At 60.5% G+C, this 18,647-nt stretch overlaps 1 protein-coding gene across 8 annotated transcripts; it reads right to left on the reverse strand.

Moving 5' to 3' along the window:
* Nucleotides 1-595: 595 nt before the first annotated feature.
* PCBP2 (poly(rC) binding protein 2) lies at nt 596-17,894 on the reverse strand. 8 transcript variants are annotated; one of them, XM_042796769.1, is made up of 16 exons: nt 17,763-17,894; nt 14,841-14,976; nt 14,389-14,412; nt 14,256-14,288; nt 13,705-13,821; nt 12,120-12,251; nt 11,362-11,490; nt 10,756-10,830; nt 8,798-8,884; nt 8,559-8,624; nt 7,716-7,757; nt 6,364-6,436; nt 5,783-5,821; nt 4,545-4,597; nt 3,967-4,136; nt 596-1,010 (listed from the first exon to the last, which is right to left on the reverse strand). In XM_042796769.1, the coding sequence occupies exons 2-16, from the start codon at nt 14,907-14,909 to the stop codon at nt 974-976; spliced, it is 1,146 nt and encodes a 381-aa protein (XP_042652703.1). In that variant the 5' UTR covers nt 14,910-14,976; nt 17,763-17,894; the 3' UTR covers nt 596-973. The 8 variants fall into 8 exon arrangements, with proteins under 8 accessions (XP_042652703.1, XP_042652697.1, XP_042652700.1 ...); XM_042796763.1 differs by lacking the exon at nt 5,783-5,821 and having other exon boundaries at nt 17,763-17,878; XM_042796764.1 differs by lacking the exon at nt 8,559-8,624 and having other exon boundaries at nt 597-1,010; nt 17,763-17,878.
* Between the last annotated feature and the right edge of the window lie 753 nt (nt 17,895-18,647).

Consider the following 18,647-nt stretch of genomic DNA (forward strand, 5'->3'; position numbering starts at 1 on the left):
TGTTTATGTAGGCCATCCTGTAATAGCCCCCACTCCAGAGAGGGGGGGGGGGGACGGGACACCTGCCTCCCCCCAGGCAGGCCGGGGGATAATTGGGGGACACACACGAGTATAGAAGTTGCTGAGGCCGCCCCCCCCCCCGCCCCCCCCCTTTACTGGTGGAACGGGGAGCACTGGCTGGTGGCAGATTCAGTGCTAGAAGCCCAGGGAGAAAAGGGGGGGGGGGGCGCAGGGGGAGTGAACAGACCCAGGGGGGATACTGGTTCCTCTTGAAGACCAGTTTGCTGGGGGGGGGGGGATAGAAAAAACAAAAAACCCCCAAACGTACATAAATTCCACTCCCTAAGGAAACACAAACCCGAGCTGGGCCATCCTGGGAACACTGGGCAGAACCGGGGGGGGTGTGTGGGGGGGTTCAAATAAAGACTGAGACAGGCAGATCCATTAACCAAAATATCCTCCAGTTTCTATTCACAAGGAAAAGCTCCAGTCCATCTTTTTATTAATTTTTTTTTTTGAAAAATTTCCTGACGTTACAGAACTAAACTGAAATGTTTCTCTTCCACTCTTACATTTCATGACAAAACAGAAACTTCATGAGCCGAAAAAAGGGGGGGGTGGGGGGGGGGGTGGAAGTGAGGTGGGGGGGGGGGGGGGGGCCAGGGAGGAGAGAGAGAGAAGCTTTATAAAACTAAGATCTGGGGCTCAGCATTTTAACAGCTGAACAGAGAAAAGGAATTAAAATGCTGTAAATTCAAAACGGAACGAAAAAAAAAAAAAATTTAAACAAACAAAACAAAAAAAAAAAAACAAAACAAAAAAAAAAAAAAAAAACAAAAAAAAAAACCTCATGAGTGGCCGCGGAGAGCATGGAGGAACCGAAAAATTTACAAACTAGTTAAAACCTGGGGCTGGCTGCTAAGGGACTACACAGATGGATGGTGAGGTGAGGCCGAGGGTCCGCGTCGGGGCCCTAGCTGCTTCCCATGCCCCCGGTCTCCGAGGAGAGCCTGCAACGAAAAAAGGGCGTCAGAGGGGGCCCCCGCTTTGGGGGAGGAGGAGGAGGGAAGGGGGGGGCAAGGGAGGAAGGGCTTCCCCGTGGGGAAGGTGCTGGAGGGGGGGGAGAGTCCCCTGAAGGAGGGAAGGGAAGAGGTTTTTTGGGGGGGGGGGGCTTTATGCACAAGCGGGGCAAGGGAAGATGCGGCAAGGAGGAGGGGGGGGGGGGTGCAGCCTGGTGCCTCTGTGTCCCCCCCCCTCGGAATGGAGGCAGAGGGCTTCCCCCCCCCCCGGCAGCTCTGCTGGGGAGGGAGGGATCCGGGTTGAGTGCGGCAGCGGGGGTAAAGCTTTTGGGGTGGGGGGGGGCCCCCCCCCGCGGTGCCCTGGGTGGGGGCGGGCGGGAATCAAGCGGCAAATTCCTGGAGGGAAGGCGGAGAGCAAGGAGGTGGGGGGGGGGGGGGGGGGGAAGAAGGGGGGGGGGGGGCTGCACCCCCACCTGGGACCCCTTGGGGAGCATGGGGAGGGGGGACACACACACACACACACACAATGCAGGGGGGTCCCCGAGCAAGCAGGGACGACACCAGCACCCCCCAACCCCACGAGCTGCCACCTCCGCGGCTCAAAGCTTCTCCCTCCCTGCAATATATATATATGTGGGGGGGGGGGGGCACCCCAACCTGGGTGGCAGTGAGCCCCCTCCCCAGCAAGAGGGCACCCCGCAAAGCCCCAATCCCTGGGGCTCAGCCCCCCCCCCCCCCCCGCCCCCCCGGGGGCACCGGCACAGATCTAGCAGAGCAGATTCTCACCGTGGCAACTTTATTACAGGTACAGACATTAAAGAGAGACAGGCGAGCCCGTGGGCAACGGCACCAGGAATGCAATTAAATCCCCCCTCCCACCCCCCCCCCTTACACCCCACCCCCCCTCCCACCCCTCCCCGACTCGTTTATTCTGTAAGGAACCCTTCCCTCCAGCCCCCCCCCACCCCAACCCTGGCCTCCCCCCCCCCCTCCCCAACTCCCCAACAACCGCGATTGCGACCGAGCTACCAAAAAATGGGAAAGGAAAAAAAAAAAAAAAAAAAAAAAAAAAAGATGAGAGGAAAACGAAACAAAAAAAAAAAAAAAAAAAAAAAAACCAAACCAAAATAAAACAACAGAAAAAAAAAACAACAAAGCAACAACTACAAGCTAGCAGGATCGAGAAGGAATCAAACAGATCACTAGACTCCAGGCCGGGCTGGGACACGGGGACAATCGTGTCTCAGCCGGCAAGAAAACTCCGTTCTAAGAAATATCGCAAGCTCGCTTTGGAGTGGAAAAAAAAAAAAAAAAAAAAAAATTAAAAATAAAATAAAAAAAAAAATATGGAAAAGAAAAAAAAAAAAAAAAAATTGCTCTTCCAAGTCTCCTCTACGGGGTCTCCATGCTGCCACCGATCTGCTGGTCCTCTTAAGGCCACAAGCAGACTCAGTAAGGAGAAAATCTCTGCTTTTCCGCTTTCAGTTTGTTAGTGACACATGGCACAGCTGGAGCGGAGGTGCCCTTAGCAGCAGACACAACATTTAGAGCCAGGAGAGGGACAGGTTTCATGCCAAGCAGACTGGAGACACAAGGGGCGGTCGGAAGAGGGTTGGGGAGGCTGGCGGGTGCTTCGGAGGCCCCCGCTGTGGCGAGCGAGGGGGTGGTGGTGGAGGAGGAAGAAGAAGAAGGGGTGGAGGGTTGAGAGAGGTTGATGCTGAGGTGGTCAGGGATCGTGACGGAGGCTGCCTGGGAGGAGGGTTTAGCGCTTTCTAAACTGTAACAGAGGAGAAAAGGAACAAAAAAAAAAAAAAAAAAAAATAATAATAATAAAAAAAAAAAAATATACGGGTGGGTGGAAGGGAACACCACAAAAAAAAAAAAAAAAAAAGAAATAAAAAAAAAAGAAAAAGCACAGGACAAACAGCGTAAAGTCGCACGAGCCGAGCTCGGGGAGGGAGGGAGGGAGGAAAGGGAGGAGGGGTGCTGCGAGGCTGCAGCCGGGCCCGGCGAGGTCTGGCCTCACCTCTGAGCCACACCGGGACCCCCCCCCCCCACGCACCCCCCGGAGCCCGGCACCTCGCCAGGACTGATGGAATAAGCCAAAAAAAAAAAAAAACGAAAAAAAAAAAAAAACAAACCAACCAAAAAAAAAAAAAAAAAAACCACAAACAAAAACCAACCAACCAACCAAGAGGAATCCCAGGCAGCTTCTCCTCTGCTCCTGCTGGGGACCAGGCTGGAGCTGCCGTGTCACCCCGGCACCGAGGGCCCGGGGGTCTCCCAGCTCGGCCCCTCCACCCAGAGCCCCGGGGAGCCCGTCGCTGGCGGCTCGTGGCAGGGAACAACGGCGGGGTTGAGCAGGAGGAATCCGAGCCGGGGCTCTGAACCCCGGCGGGGGCAGAGCAGAGCCCCCCGCCCCCCCCCCCCCGGGAGATGCTGGGGATTCTCCAGGAGCAAGCCCCCGGGGAGTCCCTTCGCTATCACCCCACGAAAACGCCTTCGTCAAGCGCCGGGTCAAGACAGCACGGCCCTAACTGCTTGGGTGGGGGGGGGGCTGAGGGGGGGGGGGGCCAGGCACGGCTTTCAGCAGCCACCGGCGCCGCGGCCGGAGCCTTTTCCAGCCAGGTTTGTTATCCTACAGCTTCCCCCAGACTGGGAGGCGATCGCATCAGGGAGATGGGACAGCAGGCGCAGGGAGAGGAAAGGAAAAGGAGGTTGGGGGGCGGAGGTTAAAAAACAAACAAACAAAAAAAAACAAAAAAAAAAAACACACAAAAAAAAAAAAAAAAAAAAAAAAAAAAGGGGAGAGAAAACCCCTTCCCCTCATGCGTCGGGGCACAAGGAGGGTCCCAGCCCCGGGAGCCGGACCCCACGGCGCGGGCGTGCAGTGCTAGCCCCCCCCGCCCCACCCCGAGCCGCAGAGCCTCGTCGCCCGGAGACTTACCTGACATTAATTAGATACTGGGCCAAGCTAATGCTCGCTGCAGATCCAGTTATGGTAACCTGCCTGTCAGTAGATCCTTCCACTGGATTGGCAATTTTGATCTGCGCCCCAGACATCTGGCGGATCTCATTGATTTTGGCGCCCTGACGCCCGATGATGCAGCCAATCAACTGGGGGGGGGGGGGGGAGGAAAATAAAACGGCTTCGTTAGCCCCAATGTATTAACCCATCCTCCTCCTCCTCCTCCTTCTCCCCTAGTTTGTGTTTGTCCTCCACAGGGACGCGCTGGCACCTCCCGGGGGGGGTGGTTTAAGGGGATGGGAAGGGGGTTCTGCCTTAAAAGGGGGAGAAGGGATGTGGTGCCAGCAGGAGTGGTCCGAGGGGGGGGGGGGGTTGGGGGGCGGCCACGAGGTGCTAACGGGCAAGCCCAGGCCCCATTTTGGTAGGAGAAAGAGGGGCAGGTCCCAGCGACCCACTGGGAGAAAAGGGGGCAGCTGCCTGCCCACTACCCCACCAACCCTCCCCCCTCCACCCCGACGCGGGCCGGAGAGGTCGGCCCCCACCCGGATAATACTCACATCATTTGGAATGGTGAGTTCGTGAGAGGTGGTTTGAGCGGAGGCATCCAAACCTGCTCGGAGACAGAGGGGAAAAAAAAAAAAAAAAAAAACGGGACAAGTTCAGGGAGGAGCAGTGGGAGAGGAGGGCGCAGCACAGCCAGACCGCAGCAGGCCGAGCCGGCGTTTGCTGCCAGCCTCACGGCTACCTTGAAGACGGTTTAAAGCAGGAGGGGAAGGGCAGAGCAAGCTGTGAGGTTACGCCAACCCTCCCCCGCCTCCTCCTCCCCCCCCTTCCCCGACATCCCCCCCCCCCCCCCCCCCAACCAGACCCACCCCCCCCCCCCCCCTTCCCCGGTCACCCCAATTTTTCTCCCCTTCCCCGCGATGTCACCGCAAGATCTTCCTTCCGGTCAGGACAGTCCCAGAGCAGCGCACTCTCGCTGCAGGGGCTCCAATTCGGGCGCTCGGCTCCGCTGCCTGCTCCATTACCAGCTTCCAAGGGCTACACTATCCCCCTTCCTCCTCCTCCTCCTCCTCCTCCTCCTCGCTGCCACGGCCCCGGCAGGGCAGTGCTACGCCGGCCGGCACAGGCCCCGCGAGGCTACTCACATTTCAGTGTGCCAAGTGGATTTTAAGTGGTTTTTTTTTTTTGGTTTTTTTTTTTTTTTTTTTTTTACAATTTGATTTCCACCCCCACCCACCCCCCCCAGCTCGCTCCCTGCTAGAGGGAGCGGCGGGAGCATCAAGGCATCACCCCAGGGCTTTGGCAAGGGCGAAGCAGTTTGGGGACGCGCATGGCTGTGTCCCGCCCCCCCCTCCCCATTGCCAGCAGTTCTGCCACCGGGCTCGGCTGCTCCAGCAACACCTCGGGCAGGGGGGAGAAAAAAAAAAAAAAAAAAAAAAAAATTCAAATCACACACCCACCCCCCCTCTCCGGCACACGGGGTGGGGTTTTTTTTTTTTGGGGGGGTGGGGAAGGTGAAGTGAGGGGGGCCCAAGGTTCGCTAACAGCGTCGGGCGCTGGATGAAGCGAGCCCTCCAACAAGCCCTGCTGCTCTCCACTGTCCAGCTGACTTCTTCTGGGGCACGTACAACCAAGGCAGTCAGTACCTCCAGCCCTTCTAAGGCTCCCCTTGACCCCCCCTTTCCCCTCCCATCCGTGCACAAAGGCGGGCAGCATTTAACAGGGAGAACGAGACCCCGGTCAGTATTAATACACAATAGAATAACTACAGATTTTGTTTTTTAATCATTACCCCAATAGCCTTTCACCTCTGGAGAGCTGGATTCAATGCCTGTTAAGATACAAGTGACAATGAGTTTGGCTGTCTCAAGTTTAGAGCCCCAAATGGATATTTTAGCCATCTTAGCAAATCTACAGCAAATTTGGTACAACTCAACAGTTGCCTGCTCAGGACTGGAGTAGCCGGAGGGGAGAGAGAGGGTGCTGCGGGTCGGGGGGGTCTCCCAGTGCATTGGCAGAGCTGTGGAGGATGGGGGTGAAGAGGAAGGAAAGCAGCATGGAGGCCCTGCCTGCTCGGTGCTTTGCCTTTTTTTTTGCCTTTTTTTTTTTTTTTTTTTCTCTACCCTCTGCGGCCCCCCACAACTTGCAGAGGCCGGTACCAAAGTCACCCCCAGAGACGTCGTGACAAAAATCGTTACCTGGCCGGGCTCGGCTCTGGGGGAACAGTTGATTTTGGTTTGGTTTTTTGGTTTTTTTTTTTTTTTGAGAGCACGAGACCCAAGCGGAGGCCCCGTTAGAGAGGAGCCAAGCGGCGGCTCGCAGGCTGGCCTTCGGCCCACGCTAGCGTACAGAAGAGAGAAGGAGTTTCCATACCACTGAATCCAGTGTTGCCATGAGACATTGGAAAGTGTGACTGTTGCATTGCCAACTGGTGCAGCTTGGTCAGCTAGAGGAGGGGGGAAAAAAAAAAAACAAAAAACAAAAAACAAAAAACAAAAAAAAAAAAAAAAAAAAAAAAGAGAGAGAAAGAAAAAAGGCTGATGTTAGCCATTTCCCAAGCCCAAGGTGGGGGGGGGGGGCCTGGACTCACAGCACGCACATCATCAACACAGACACTGCCGGTGGCACCGGGTCCCCCCGCCCCGGCCCCTCCGCACACAGCCCGGCCCTCTCTGCATGGAGAGGAGGAAGGCGCCAGGCCAAGGTGGGCTGAGTGAGGGGGGGGAGCGGGGCTGCACCCACCCCGTGGTGAAGCGAGGGATGAAAGGAGCTCAGGGAGAGAAGCAGGGAGGAGCAGGAGAGATGAGGCGGCAAGGTGCTCACGCCACACCATGCAGGGAGCGGCGGGGAGGGGAGACGGGGACGGAGCCCGGTTCCGTTCAGCCCCCACAGTAGCTCTTCCAGCCCAGTTTCCTTCTAGCCCTTCTCTTCCCTGGCCTGGCGCATCGGAGTCCCCCCCACAACCCTCCCTGCCCCCCCGCTCTGCTGCTCTAAGGGTGCCAGGAACGGAGATCAGCCCCCCCCCCCCCCTTCCCGCCGAGCCTACGGGATGAGCATGGCCAGAGGATGGTGGTGTCCGACAGCAAACCGGGACAGCGCCCGCTGCCTGGATTTGTCACTCCTGTCCCAAACGGTCCCCGACAGGCTGGCAACAGCCTGAGCCAGGCCAGATCCAGCCCTCCTCCCCCCCCCCCACCCCTTTCCCCACCCCCCCCCCCAAACTGCCACCTGCGACCGCTCGCTGGGCCAGCTGTCCCCTGCCCCAGGAGAACCACCATGACAGGGAACCATCATGTGCTGTTTTTGTTTTCTCTTGACGGGCTGCGTGCCAAATTCAAGGAATGGGGAAAGGAGGGGGGGGGGGGGGGTGCCGGGGTGGGGGGCCAAGGGAAAAGCCGAAGCTGGTGTGAAATGCCAAGCCAGGGAGAGGTGGGTTGGGAAAAAAAAAAAAAAAAAAATATATATATATATATATATATAGGAGGAGGGAAGTGTCAGATAGAAGGTGGGGGAAGGAAAAAGGAGAGATCTGAGACCGGGTGAAGCTGGCTGCAGGAGGGCGAATTGGAGGGAGGCGAGTTTTTTGGGGGGGAGTTCAGATCAGATCGAGTATTCAGGCCAAGCTGACGGCTAGCGGCTCGAGTCGAGAAAGCACGGAGAAAATTTTTTGGAAGGGGGGAGGAAGAGGGTGGATTTCAAGACAAGAAGTTGTAAACAAAACTTACATCTGGCTGTGGAATGGCATACTGTCCTTGAATGGTATAGGCCTACAAAAGGAGGAAAACAGTCCTATTAACAACCATCGGACAGCCACCCAGGGACAGACAGATTTCAACTAGCCAGGAAGTCAGAGAGCCAAGGTGGAGAGTTCTCCGGGGCGAGGGAAGTGGGGCAAGGAGAGGCAGGGGACGGATAAATGCTGTAACAAGCAGTTTCTAGACGGGCGGTTACTCGAATTGGCCTTACGTGGCGGTTACAGGGAGGGAGTGGACAGTATGGCGCCGTCCCCCCCAAAAAAAAAAGTGGCAGACAAAAACAGAACGGCTGGGATCTTGATGAAGATGTATGGTGTGGTGGAGTCCGACAATGCTTCTAGCCCTGCGCCCCCCGCCTCGCCGACAGGGGAAGATCTCCAACGCCCCCGCCAGCCCTGCTAGCTCCCGGCCCCTCCTTTCCCCGGCCCAGCAGCCCCTCCCCAAAAAAAAAAGTCCCCGTTCCGAGTCCTCTCTTCACTTCCGCACGCCTAGGAAAACGTCGCCGGGCAAGCTAGAGGTAAATGCTGGAGCTGGCTACCGATGCTAGACAAGGCAAAAGAGAGGCATTCGGGGGGGGGGGGGGTGGGGGGGGGGGGTGTAACAAGGCTGAGTGCCTGACCTGCCACAATTCCATGTCTTGAGGTTAAGGGACAGCCACAGACTTCAGATTCCTCCTGAAGCTACCCAGAAAGGGCGAGTCACTGGCTGGGGCCTGGCTGGCTAAGGTTTGGGGGGGTTGGGGGGGGCCGGGCAGGTGGGGGTGGGTGGGATAGGAAGGGGAGAGGGGGGTACACAGCCTCACTTCCAGGTCACCGGAAGAACTGCAGCCCAGGCTGGAATTGGCCCAAGTTCGTTGCCATGCAGTGGCTGCCGGGTGGCCTGCGTGAGGAGAGGTTGGTGGGCTCAGAGTCCAGTTCCCAGTGGACAGGAGTCCACAGCACAAAAGCCACCGTTGACGGTTTTGGGGGACGGGGACGGGGATGCCACCCTTGTTGGCAGTCTCAGAGAGGCCAAGGATTGAACGGGCCGTGGAGACTGAACTCCCCTCTCACCTCCTGAGGTGGTCCCTCCAAGTCAGAGTTGAGGCACATGGATGGGGCGGTGTGGGGGTAGCTCGCACTGCCGCTGCTGTACCTGTCCTGTGGATAAATTAGAGGACTTCAGTCTCCAGGGCTGTCAATCCGAAACCTTCCGCTAACACCAAAGTCACATCGACATTAGCTCGGCTTTTCGAGGGCTAACCCTGCTCTACGCGCGACTCTGGGCTGCAAAGACAGAGCGCAACACCACCGGGAGCGGGGCCCGGACGGCTGCATCGGGCTGGCCGCGGCCCTGGGCCAGGGGAGAGGGGTGGAAGAGAAGGAAGGGGGGAGAAGAAAGGGGAGGGGAGGGAAGAGATGCGTGGCCGTGGGAAGCCTGCTCCTCACTGCTCTAACGGGGAAGGCAGCCGGCTCCCACACCACGGGGGGGGGGGGGGGGGGGGGGGGCCGCACGGTACGGTCCTCCGCTTGCAAGAGGAGCGGAAGGGCGAGGAGGTACCGGCCAAGGGGCTTCCCCCGGGGGCGCAGAGCGGGCAGGAGAAGCTGTCGGAGAGGCGGGGGGGGCTGATCAGGTTCGGGGAAGGGAGGAGGAAGAGGCAGGGAGGGCAAAAGGGGTGGGGGGGCGGTGAGAGGGTGGCGGGGGGGGGGGGGGGCGGGGGGGGCCAAGGCGAGGAAGGGGACGGCAACGGGTCCGTCCCCAAAACAAGCATGGCGTGCCAGCCTGGCGAGGGAGGGGGGAGGTTGGGAGGGGATTTGGGGGAAGAGCAGAGTCAGGCCAGACTCTCGGGGAGGCCAGCGGCAGCTACCCCCCTCCCTGCCTACAGAGGCCTCCGTCGACAAGGCTGGACCCTGCCTGCGCTGGTCCGCGGGCCGGCTAGGGGCTCCAGGCCCTGCCAGAGCCCACCCCGGGGTGTGGGGGGGATTGTTTTGGGACTTGGGGGGTGGGTGGTGGTGGGGGGGTGGGTCTCCCTGACAGCAGGAAAAGCAGCGGATGCGTTTGCACAAGTCGCCGCGTTTTCTCCAAGCGTTACGGCAGCCCCGGGAACCACGGGGTGGGGAGCTGGGGGACCCACACCCCGGGTCTGAGCCTCCCCTGCCTTGCCCAGCGGCTTGGATGGGACCCGTGGGTGAGGACACCCAGCCAGCACCCCCCCACACCCCAAAGAGGGCTGGAGATGGTGTGTGTGTGTGGGGGGGGACGGGACGGGACACACACTCGGGGCTTTACAGCGAACAGGACCCTAAGGGAGGCCTGTCACCTGTAACCTGGCTGGGCAGCAGGGAGCGAGCGACTCCCCCGGATCAGCTCAGCGCAGGAAGGACTAAATCCCCCATCACCTGATGGCTACTCCTATCTGCCACCCTCCCCTCGTGCGCGATGAAGCCTTTCCGCACCCCGACCCTACCCACGGCACAGGCTAAGCCTTTGCACCCCCACGAGCCAGCCCCGGAGAGCAGAGAACCTTCCCCCCCCCACACACCCACGCCCCCCCCCTCCCCAATCCTCTGGGCCGGTCACCCACAACAGGTCGCACCGAGTCCTCAGAGCCAGCCCGAGGCAGAGGGGCTGAGCCTGGATTTGGCAGCTGGAGTCTCGGCCTGATTCAAATCCCCCACCACACTGGGATTTTTTTATTTTTATTTTTTATTTTTATGTGGGGGGCTGGTTAACTCCAGGACTGTTTGCCAGCACCAAATCGGCCTTTTTTTTTTTTTTTTCCCCCCCCCCCTCGCCTCCGTCCCACCTCTGCCCTCTCTTCCATCCCTCAGTGAGCTCAGCGAGGAAGGCTCGGAGCAGGCTCTGGGAGGCCGAGGCCAAGCAGAGCCGCTCTCCGCCGGAGGAAGCGGCGTGGGTGAGTGGGTGACAGGCACGCAGAGCGGCTGATGTGCGCTGGCAGCGTGGCAGCTCGGTAAGACACCCCCCCTTCCCCTCCCCACCCCGCACCCCAGGAGCAGAGGAAAGGCCTTACCTGACCGCCTGCAAAGATGACGGGAGAGCTGGATGGCTTGGGTCGGTACGGGATGGTGACGCCCTTCGGGGGAGACTGGGTGACAGGCAGGAGAGGAGCGGTTAGACACCGAGCGCGGCTGGCACCGATGATCCCCCTTCCCTGCACCCCAGGCACCAACGCTCTGCTTCGGGTTTAAAATCCACCACTTTGGAAGGATGCAGAGCAACCTTTTCCCCACCCCACCCCCCTCATTCTGGGCACCAGGCCGAGGAAGGACACCCGAGGAGCAAAGCAGCAGGCGAGGGAGACTTGGGACAGAAGGACGCTGCTGCTCAGTGTCACCGTGGAGTCACGGGCGACGCCGTTAGCCGGCGAGCAGCTCTAGAGGCCTGGCTTGACCCCGGGTTTAAGCAGCTCCAAGCCTCACCTGGATGAGGCCGTAATCCCCAGCTATCCCTTTATCCCTCAGCAGCCGTTTGTCTGTCCTCAGCGGTTTCCACTCGCGAGGAGAGATGGGGCTGGCCAAGGGCAGCGGGGATCCCGGTGCTGCATGTGCTTCCCCAGAGGGAAAAAAAAAAAAAAAAAAAAACCAAACTTGCCCATGGGGCTGGGGGGAGGCCCTACCTCAAGCATGACGACGCAGATCTGTTTGACGCACTCGATGATGGACTGTGGGATCCCAGCAATGGTGATGGCTCGCTCGGTTGAGTTGGGCAGCATGTCTCCTGCCACCTGGACCTGTGCCCCCGTGCTCTGCAAAGTTGACGGTTAAAAATAGGCGGTCAGACCCCAGGGCGGGCTGTGACCTCAGCGACAAACCCCGTGGCAGGGTTATACATAGCCAAAACTGCCCCCTGCTCCCCCCCCCCCCCCCCTCCCCCCCCTTCTTTTCTCCAAAATAAAGTCCTTTAATCCTAGCTGGAAATAATTCAGTCATCGGGAGCCCGGGGCAGGATTGGAGGACCTGGGCCACAGCCTTTCCCTGTAACCCAAGTCAAGTCCATCTCCACAGCCAGCAGAGCTGGACAGAGTTAATCCATCGGCAGCCCGGGGTTGGCATTACTGAGGGCAACACAGGCCCTGCAGTGTGTTTTCCCCCCCCCCCACTCCAACAACTGGGAAAAGGCCGGAGGGGAAATATCAAGAGCCCAGGGAAGGGGGGAGCAAGAACCCAGGCGTCCTGCTGCGGAGGATAGTGCTGGGAAGGGGAGGGTCTGCCCCAAGTCTCAGTTTCACAAGCACTAAAAATACAAGGTCTAAAAAAGCCAAGTGATGCCACATCTCTACTATGCGGTCCCACCCAGGGCGGGGGGCTGATGCAAGGATTTGACCCCGGGGGCACCCCGATCCCGTGCACACCCCCCCTGGGGCCGGCCACGCACCTCTCGTATCTCTTTAATCTTGCAGCCTCCTTTTCCAATGAGGGAACCGCACTGGCTGGCGGGTACCACGAGCCGGAGGGTGACCGGGGGCCGGCTGGCAGCTGTACTGTTGGTCATGGAGCTGCTGATGTCCTGTGAGGAAGAGGAGTTACTCAGAGGGGTCAGCCTGGTGCAGCGCCCTCGCCGGAACGGCACGCAGGGAAGGTGACGTGCCCGGCGAAGGGACGGGGAGGATGACACTGGCACGGGCAGGCCAGGCCAAGGTGACCCCAAGGCTCTCCCAGTCCTATTTCCCAGGACTTCGTTAGCAGCCCCAAAACGACACGGCTACATTTTGGGGAAGGAAGAAGCCAAACTCTGTTGTCTCAATGAAAACAGGAGGTTTAACCCCCACCAGCACAGCGCTGAAGCACTGGGCTGGGTCGCACCGCAGCTGAATGGGAACTGGTGATGCTGGAGGGGACGAAGGGTCGGGGGCTCAGTGCCCCCACAGCTCCCAGTTCAGCTGGGAACCTCCCATTGTAACGGGGGAGCGGGGCAGGAGCGGCTCCGGGGAAAACAAGCCTGGCAGTGATGACAGTGGTCATGTGCTGGCAGGGGGAAGGGAGGCACAAGGCCACGGCTCAACTGACCTACTAAAATAAAAGCTTTAGCTCCAAGCCCAGCGCTCGGAGTGCCGGCAGCCAGGAGCCACGCTCGGACGGGGAGCCCTCAGAGGACTCCAGCTCTCGGGGTACAGCAGAAACAGCTCTGGGCTCAGCAGCCTTTTAGGCAGCAGCGAGAGCAGAGGGGCCTCGGGGACAGATTTACCAGCACTGGGCTGTTTCCTCCCAGGGAAGGGTCCCAGCTCCGAAGGGCGACAGGATTTTTTTACCCCCGCAGACCATGCGAGAGCCACGGAGCTCTGCCCCACAGCGGGCGAGCCGCGCTCACGCCTTCCGAAGGATGCGGAGCAGGATGGGAAGAGCCTCAACACCACGGCCCCTCAGCAGGCTCTAACGCCCGCGGCCAGGATCCGGGTTATCCAGGAGCAACATCCCGCCTGGAAGTCACCGATTCAACGGGAGCAGGGGCAGGAGGCGGCTCCTCTGTCAGCGCTGCGCAGCCGCAGCCCCGGGGTCCCCTCCTCGGGGTGGGGGGCGAGCCCCCACTACCCACCGAGGCTTGTCAAAGGGGCAGCAGCACGACTGCCCAGAGGGATGAGCAAAGCCAGGGGACTTTTGAAGCTCTGGTGTGTAATTGGTGGTCACGGAGTGTCTTCAGCCCCTGAAGGGCTCTGGCACTCGGCTTTAAGGACGGCTGAGCGCACACGGGGAAGTGTCACTACCTGGACCTTGACCCTGTTCGCAGGTGGGCAAAGATCAGGCCCCACGGGGAAAACACCGCCAGGCCATGCGGAACAAACCCATCCTACTGCTCATCCCCAGGGAAGAGCTCTTCCTCGTGCTCCGGATGCTCCGACCGCCCTCCCTGCACGCTCTGGGGCAGATCCCCAGGTGAATTTATCCGGGGAGAGAGGCGAGGGATGACTGCAGGCAGGGCAGCTGCCTTCTGGCAGGGCTGGGGCTCGAGGCCGCAGACGCACCTCTTCCAGTTTGTCAATGATCATCGCAAAAGCTTTGAAGATGGCATTAGTGGGTCCAGCGAGGGTGATGATCCGTTCGGGGCAGTTCCCTTCTGAGATGTTAATGCGAGCACCGCTCTGCGGGAGGAAAACGAGCAGGCGTCAGGGCTCTCAGCAACCCACCCCCGAGGAGAGAACAAAAAAAAAAAAAAAAACCAAAAAACAACAAAACACAAAACAGCAGATCGTTCCGCGCGCCTGGCTGGGTTGTGCAGGGGGGAGCCGGGGTCCCCGGGGATTCCCCCACCAGTGATGAATCCTCCCTCCCTCCCTCGGATCGGCTCTGGGCAGCCATCTTAGCCTCCTCGGCTTCCTGCCCCGGCCCTGCCTACACCTCCCAGCATGCCTTGCGTCCGCCCGCTCCCATCTGCTGCCGGGGCCGCTGGCACCGCTCTGCCTGCAAATTCCTCTGAAGGCCCACGCCGCCGCAGCCCCTCGGGCTCCCCCCCCCCACTGCCCCCCGCCAGGCAGCTCCCCCCCCCCCCCCCACCCCACCCCACCCCGGGACTCACCTCCTCACGCATCTTCTTCACGGACTCCCCTTTCTGCGGGAGGGGGAGAGGAGAGAGAGGCGTTAGCGCGGTTGGGTTGAGCAGTGAAGGGTGGGAAAAGGAGGCAGGGCAAGGGGGTTTGTTGCTCACTTACCTTCCCAATGATGCTTCCCACCTCCTGGGATGGAAACAAAAAAGCGGCAATTAGTCAGTGCTTAAAAAACTCCAGGAGTCCCAAGCTTAAACAACTCCCTTTTACAGCCAAAAAAAAAAAAAGTTCCTTGCCAACTCAGCTAGCCCCCTGCCAGATATACCGACACCTTGCCCCCCCAGCTGAGCTCCCCATCAGGTCACTTCTCCCCGCCCCCCACCTCCCGCACTGTTATTTTTACGGATGCGCTGCGCTTTGAAAGCGCTGCCTCGCTCGTCATGAGATATCCAGGAGCCGGCCGGGTGCCAGGGAGCACATTCCTACCCCCGCTGCCTAACGGCTGCAGTTAACGAGGGCCGACCGACCCCGATTTACTGCCGCCACGGAAGCGCCCGGCCTCCACCCCGGGCCACCCCAGCGTCGGGCGAGGGGGCTTCGGCGCGGCCCCCGCGTACCTTTCCGTGCATAAGTAGTCGGATGGTGAGTGTGACATTTAAACCACCTTCAATGACACCGGTGTCCATCTTGAGCTGCGTTGGGTTGAGTCGGGCTGCGTCAGTGCTCAGATCTTTGGTCGCTGGGTGAGCGGAGCTGCAAACAAGAGAGGGGGGGGGGGTTGCGTTTGAGAAGCTTTGCTGACCCTCCCCGGCCGGTTTCAGACCCATCCCGGGGTGGGGATTCAAGCCCCACTGTGCTTTCTTCTCCCGCTTGAACATCCCCCCCCCGGCAGTTTCAGGGCCACGTTCCCCTCCAAGCAATGAGGAGGAAAGCCAATCCAGATCGGTTCAGCTCCCCAACAGGCTGCTCCTCCTGCCAGGAGTTTTCCAGGGCGGATGAGCTCAACTGGCATGATCCCACCTGCAGCAAGCAACAGCCGAGGCCACGAGGGTCCCACTCGGCCCCTGCCTCCTTCACCTACAGCTCCCGGGAACTCGCCTTTACTTGCGAGCCCCACACCTTAATCTAGATCACAAACTTTCCTCCGCAGCTGCGTGTAGGCACACACGCGCGCCAAACGGAGCAACCGCCCCGTTTGCCTTTGGTTTAACCCGCTTGGGGAGCTGAGCTGTTAAGGAAAAAAAAAAAAAATATATATATACATATAATAAGTTATCTGCGCCCTGAGCCTGCGTGGGGAGGCCTTTCAGACCGGTTTCCAAGTTGATTTACTCAAACCAGATAAGGCCACATGAGCGCACGATCAGGTTTCAAACAACCTGCGGCCTGAGTCGACAGCAGTTGCAAAACACCGCGACCGGCCACCAGCTCAGCTAGTCAGCCGTTTAACTTTAAAACTACATTAAATAAACTCCATTTCAGCTCTTGTTTTTATCAGCCCAGCTGGTCACCACCCCATCAAAGTTTAACCAAGCCCAGGGAAAGAAGCAGCAGGGGTGAGGGCAGGGGGATTAATCTGGCAGGGGTCAGTGCCAAGCGGGCAGCGCTGCCACGCTCCGGGTTAATGCTCTTTTAAGGGGAAGCTGCTGGCACTGAAGGGTTTTGGGTTTGGTTTTTTTTTTTTTTTTGCCGTAGCGAGGAGTTACGGCTTCCATAAAACTCAGCCTGACATCCCATCAGATCCAAAAAGGCGCCTGTTTGCCTAGTTTGGAAAGAAAGGCTCAGGATCCGAGCCCGACAGCGATGCAGCGGGGAGGAGAGTCTAGACCCGAGCCCACGAGTTGGTTGTTTACGAGCTTCCCGGTTCACCGGAGGTGGCAGGAGCCTCGCTGGCACCCGCCGCCGTCTCTCCGGCTCTGAACCCACTCCTCCTCCCACCAGTTCAGCGTCCCAGTTCGCCTTCGTTAGCATTAATTTGCTCTCCTGGCAGCGGTTTTGCCAGTCAAACGAGCTTGGGTCGCTTACGGGGCCACCTCACAGCCCGCCGGGGACAAAAGGAGCCGACCAAACCTGCCGGGGGGTTACGCAAAGGGAGAAGCGAAGCTGCGCGGAGCAGGCGGCGGCCGGCACTCCGATCCGGGCTCCCGGGGTGGCTCTTCCACAGGAAAACTTCCCCCCCCAAACTTCTCCTTACCTCCATCCAGCAGCCCTGCCTGCCCTCACTGCACTTGTGGAAGCCCCAGTCCCTGCCCGCTGCCTGGTCCGGGTTCAAACACCCACCCAGGGAGCTTCCCACTCAAGATCCCAGCGCCAAACTGGGACCATTATTAAGGGGGAATTAGTTGCCAAGGCAGGAAATGGGCTCCCAAACCAGCCTGTCCCTGAGGCCGGAGGGAGACGTGGCTCCAAAATTGACTCATCTGTGGCAGGGGGGTGAAAAACAAGTCCGGGGCTGGAGATCCCAGCTCCCAACCTGGCTTGTTGGCCCAAATGGAAATGGGGGGGCCACGGACCGACTCCATCCACAAAAAGGGGGTGAATGGGTATCCCCCAGTCCCAGGATGGCAGCTCTAAACTGGCTCTGGAGCCCGGAGGGGGAAAAACCAGTAAAGTCCTGGGAGCGTGGCTCAGCATCAAGGAGTCGGGGGGCAGCTCTGGACCCCAAACCGGTCTGGCGGGGGGGACGGACCGGCTCCAGAGCTCTAAAAACACCCCAGCACCCGGGGGGGGGGGGGCGGGCAGAGCCCCGGCCGGGGATCACAGCTCCAAAGCGGGCAGGTCCCGGGGGGTGGAGGGGGAAAGCCCCGATTCTTCGGGCCTGGGGGGGGGGGGGGGAGCGGCTCCAAGTGGGGTCCGTCTGTGTTGTCCCGTGTCCTCCCCCCCGCAGTTTCCCGGGCGGAGGTGCCAGAGGGGTGGGGAAACAAGTCGGGATGGCGGCAAAACCGGGTCCAGCCGTGAAGGAAAAAAAGAAATCCAAACAAAACAGAACAACAAACAAAAAAAAAAAAATCCCACAAAAAACAGGAGAAAAAAAAAAAATAAGAAAGGAGGGAGGGAAATAAAAAAGCTTAAAAAAAAAAAAAATCCTCCCCCTCCCCCCCCAATCGCTCGGTACCGGGGCGGGGGGGGGGGGGGGGGGGTGAAGGTGGCGGCGCCATGTGACGCACGCAGCCCCCCGGCCCCCCCGGTGCCCGTTGCCGCGGGGGGGGTTGGGGGGGACCGGGGGGAGGGGCGGCGGTGCCCCCCATCCCCCTCATTCCACCCTCCCCCCCCCCCCTCCCCGCGTCCGCCCGCCCCGGCGGCGGCGCGGCGCGCACGCAGGCCGCGGCCTAGGCCGCGACTAGGCCGCACGTAGGCCGCGGGCTGGCGTGAGGGCGCGGCCGGCGGCGGGGGGCGGCGCGGGGGGCGCTGGGCGAGGCCGCGGCTCCGCGCCCGGGGTGGAAGTGGGCGGCGGGGAGGGAACGGAGAAACGGCGTGGTGGCTGAAAAGCGGAGGGGGGTGTGGGGGGGGGGGGGGGGGATGAGGGGATTTGGGCCTACCTGAAGCGGCGCCGGTAACGGCGGCGGGAGAAGGGGCGCTCCGGGCGGAGCGGGAAGGAGGGAGGGCGGGGAGGAGGGGAGGGAGGTGGGGGGGGGAGAGGGAGCGCGCCGGGGCGGGCGGGCGGGATGGCGGCGGGAGGCGGCGGCGGCGGCTGCTCCTGCTGCGGCGGCCGCGGCGGGTCTGGGAGGGGGCGGCGGGAGCGGCCCGATTTACACCCCGCCCCGACCCGGAAACGGACGGCGCGCACCAGCGAGGCGCGGCGGGGCGGGGATAGAGCGGCCACCCACACCCCCACACCCCCCCCCCCCTCCCCTCCCCTCCCTCCTCGCGCGCCCCGCGCCCCGCCCCGCCCCAATGCGGGAGGGGGAGGCGAGCGGGGAGGGTAGAGCGGTGACGCGGCAGCGCAGCGCCCCCCGCGGCTCGGAGGACTTGGAGGGGAGGCGGGGGGGGTGTTTGGGGGGGGAATGGGGGGAAATAAGGGGCGGGGCCAGGGGGCAGTTGGGGGCAGTGGGGGGGCAATGGGAGGGAGTAGGGGGGCAATGGGGCATGAGGGGAAATAGGGGAGGGGGCAAGGGGTAATAAGGGGGGCAATAGGGCAATTGGGGGCAATGGGAGGGAGTAGGGGCAATGGGGGCATGAGGGGAAATAGGGGAGGGGCAAGGGGGGTAATGGGGGGGCCATAGGGCAATTGGGGGCAATGGGGGGGAGTAGGGGGGCAATGGGGGCATGAGGGAATAGGGGAGGGGCAGGGGGGTAATAAGGGGGGGCAATAGGGCAATTGGGGGCAATGGGAGGGAGTAGGGGGCAATGGGGGCATGAGGGGAAATAGGGGAGGGGGCAAGGGGGTAATAAGGGGGGGCAATAGGGCAATTGGGGGCAATGGA

This window comes from Tyto alba, unplaced genomic scaffold, assembly GCF_018691265.1.
Source record: "Tyto alba isolate M040663 unplaced genomic scaffold, T.alba_DEE_v4.0 Super-Scaffold_23, whole genome shotgun sequence".
Classification (NCBI taxonomy): Eukaryota; Metazoa; Chordata; class Aves; order Strigiformes; family Tytonidae; genus Tyto; species Tyto alba.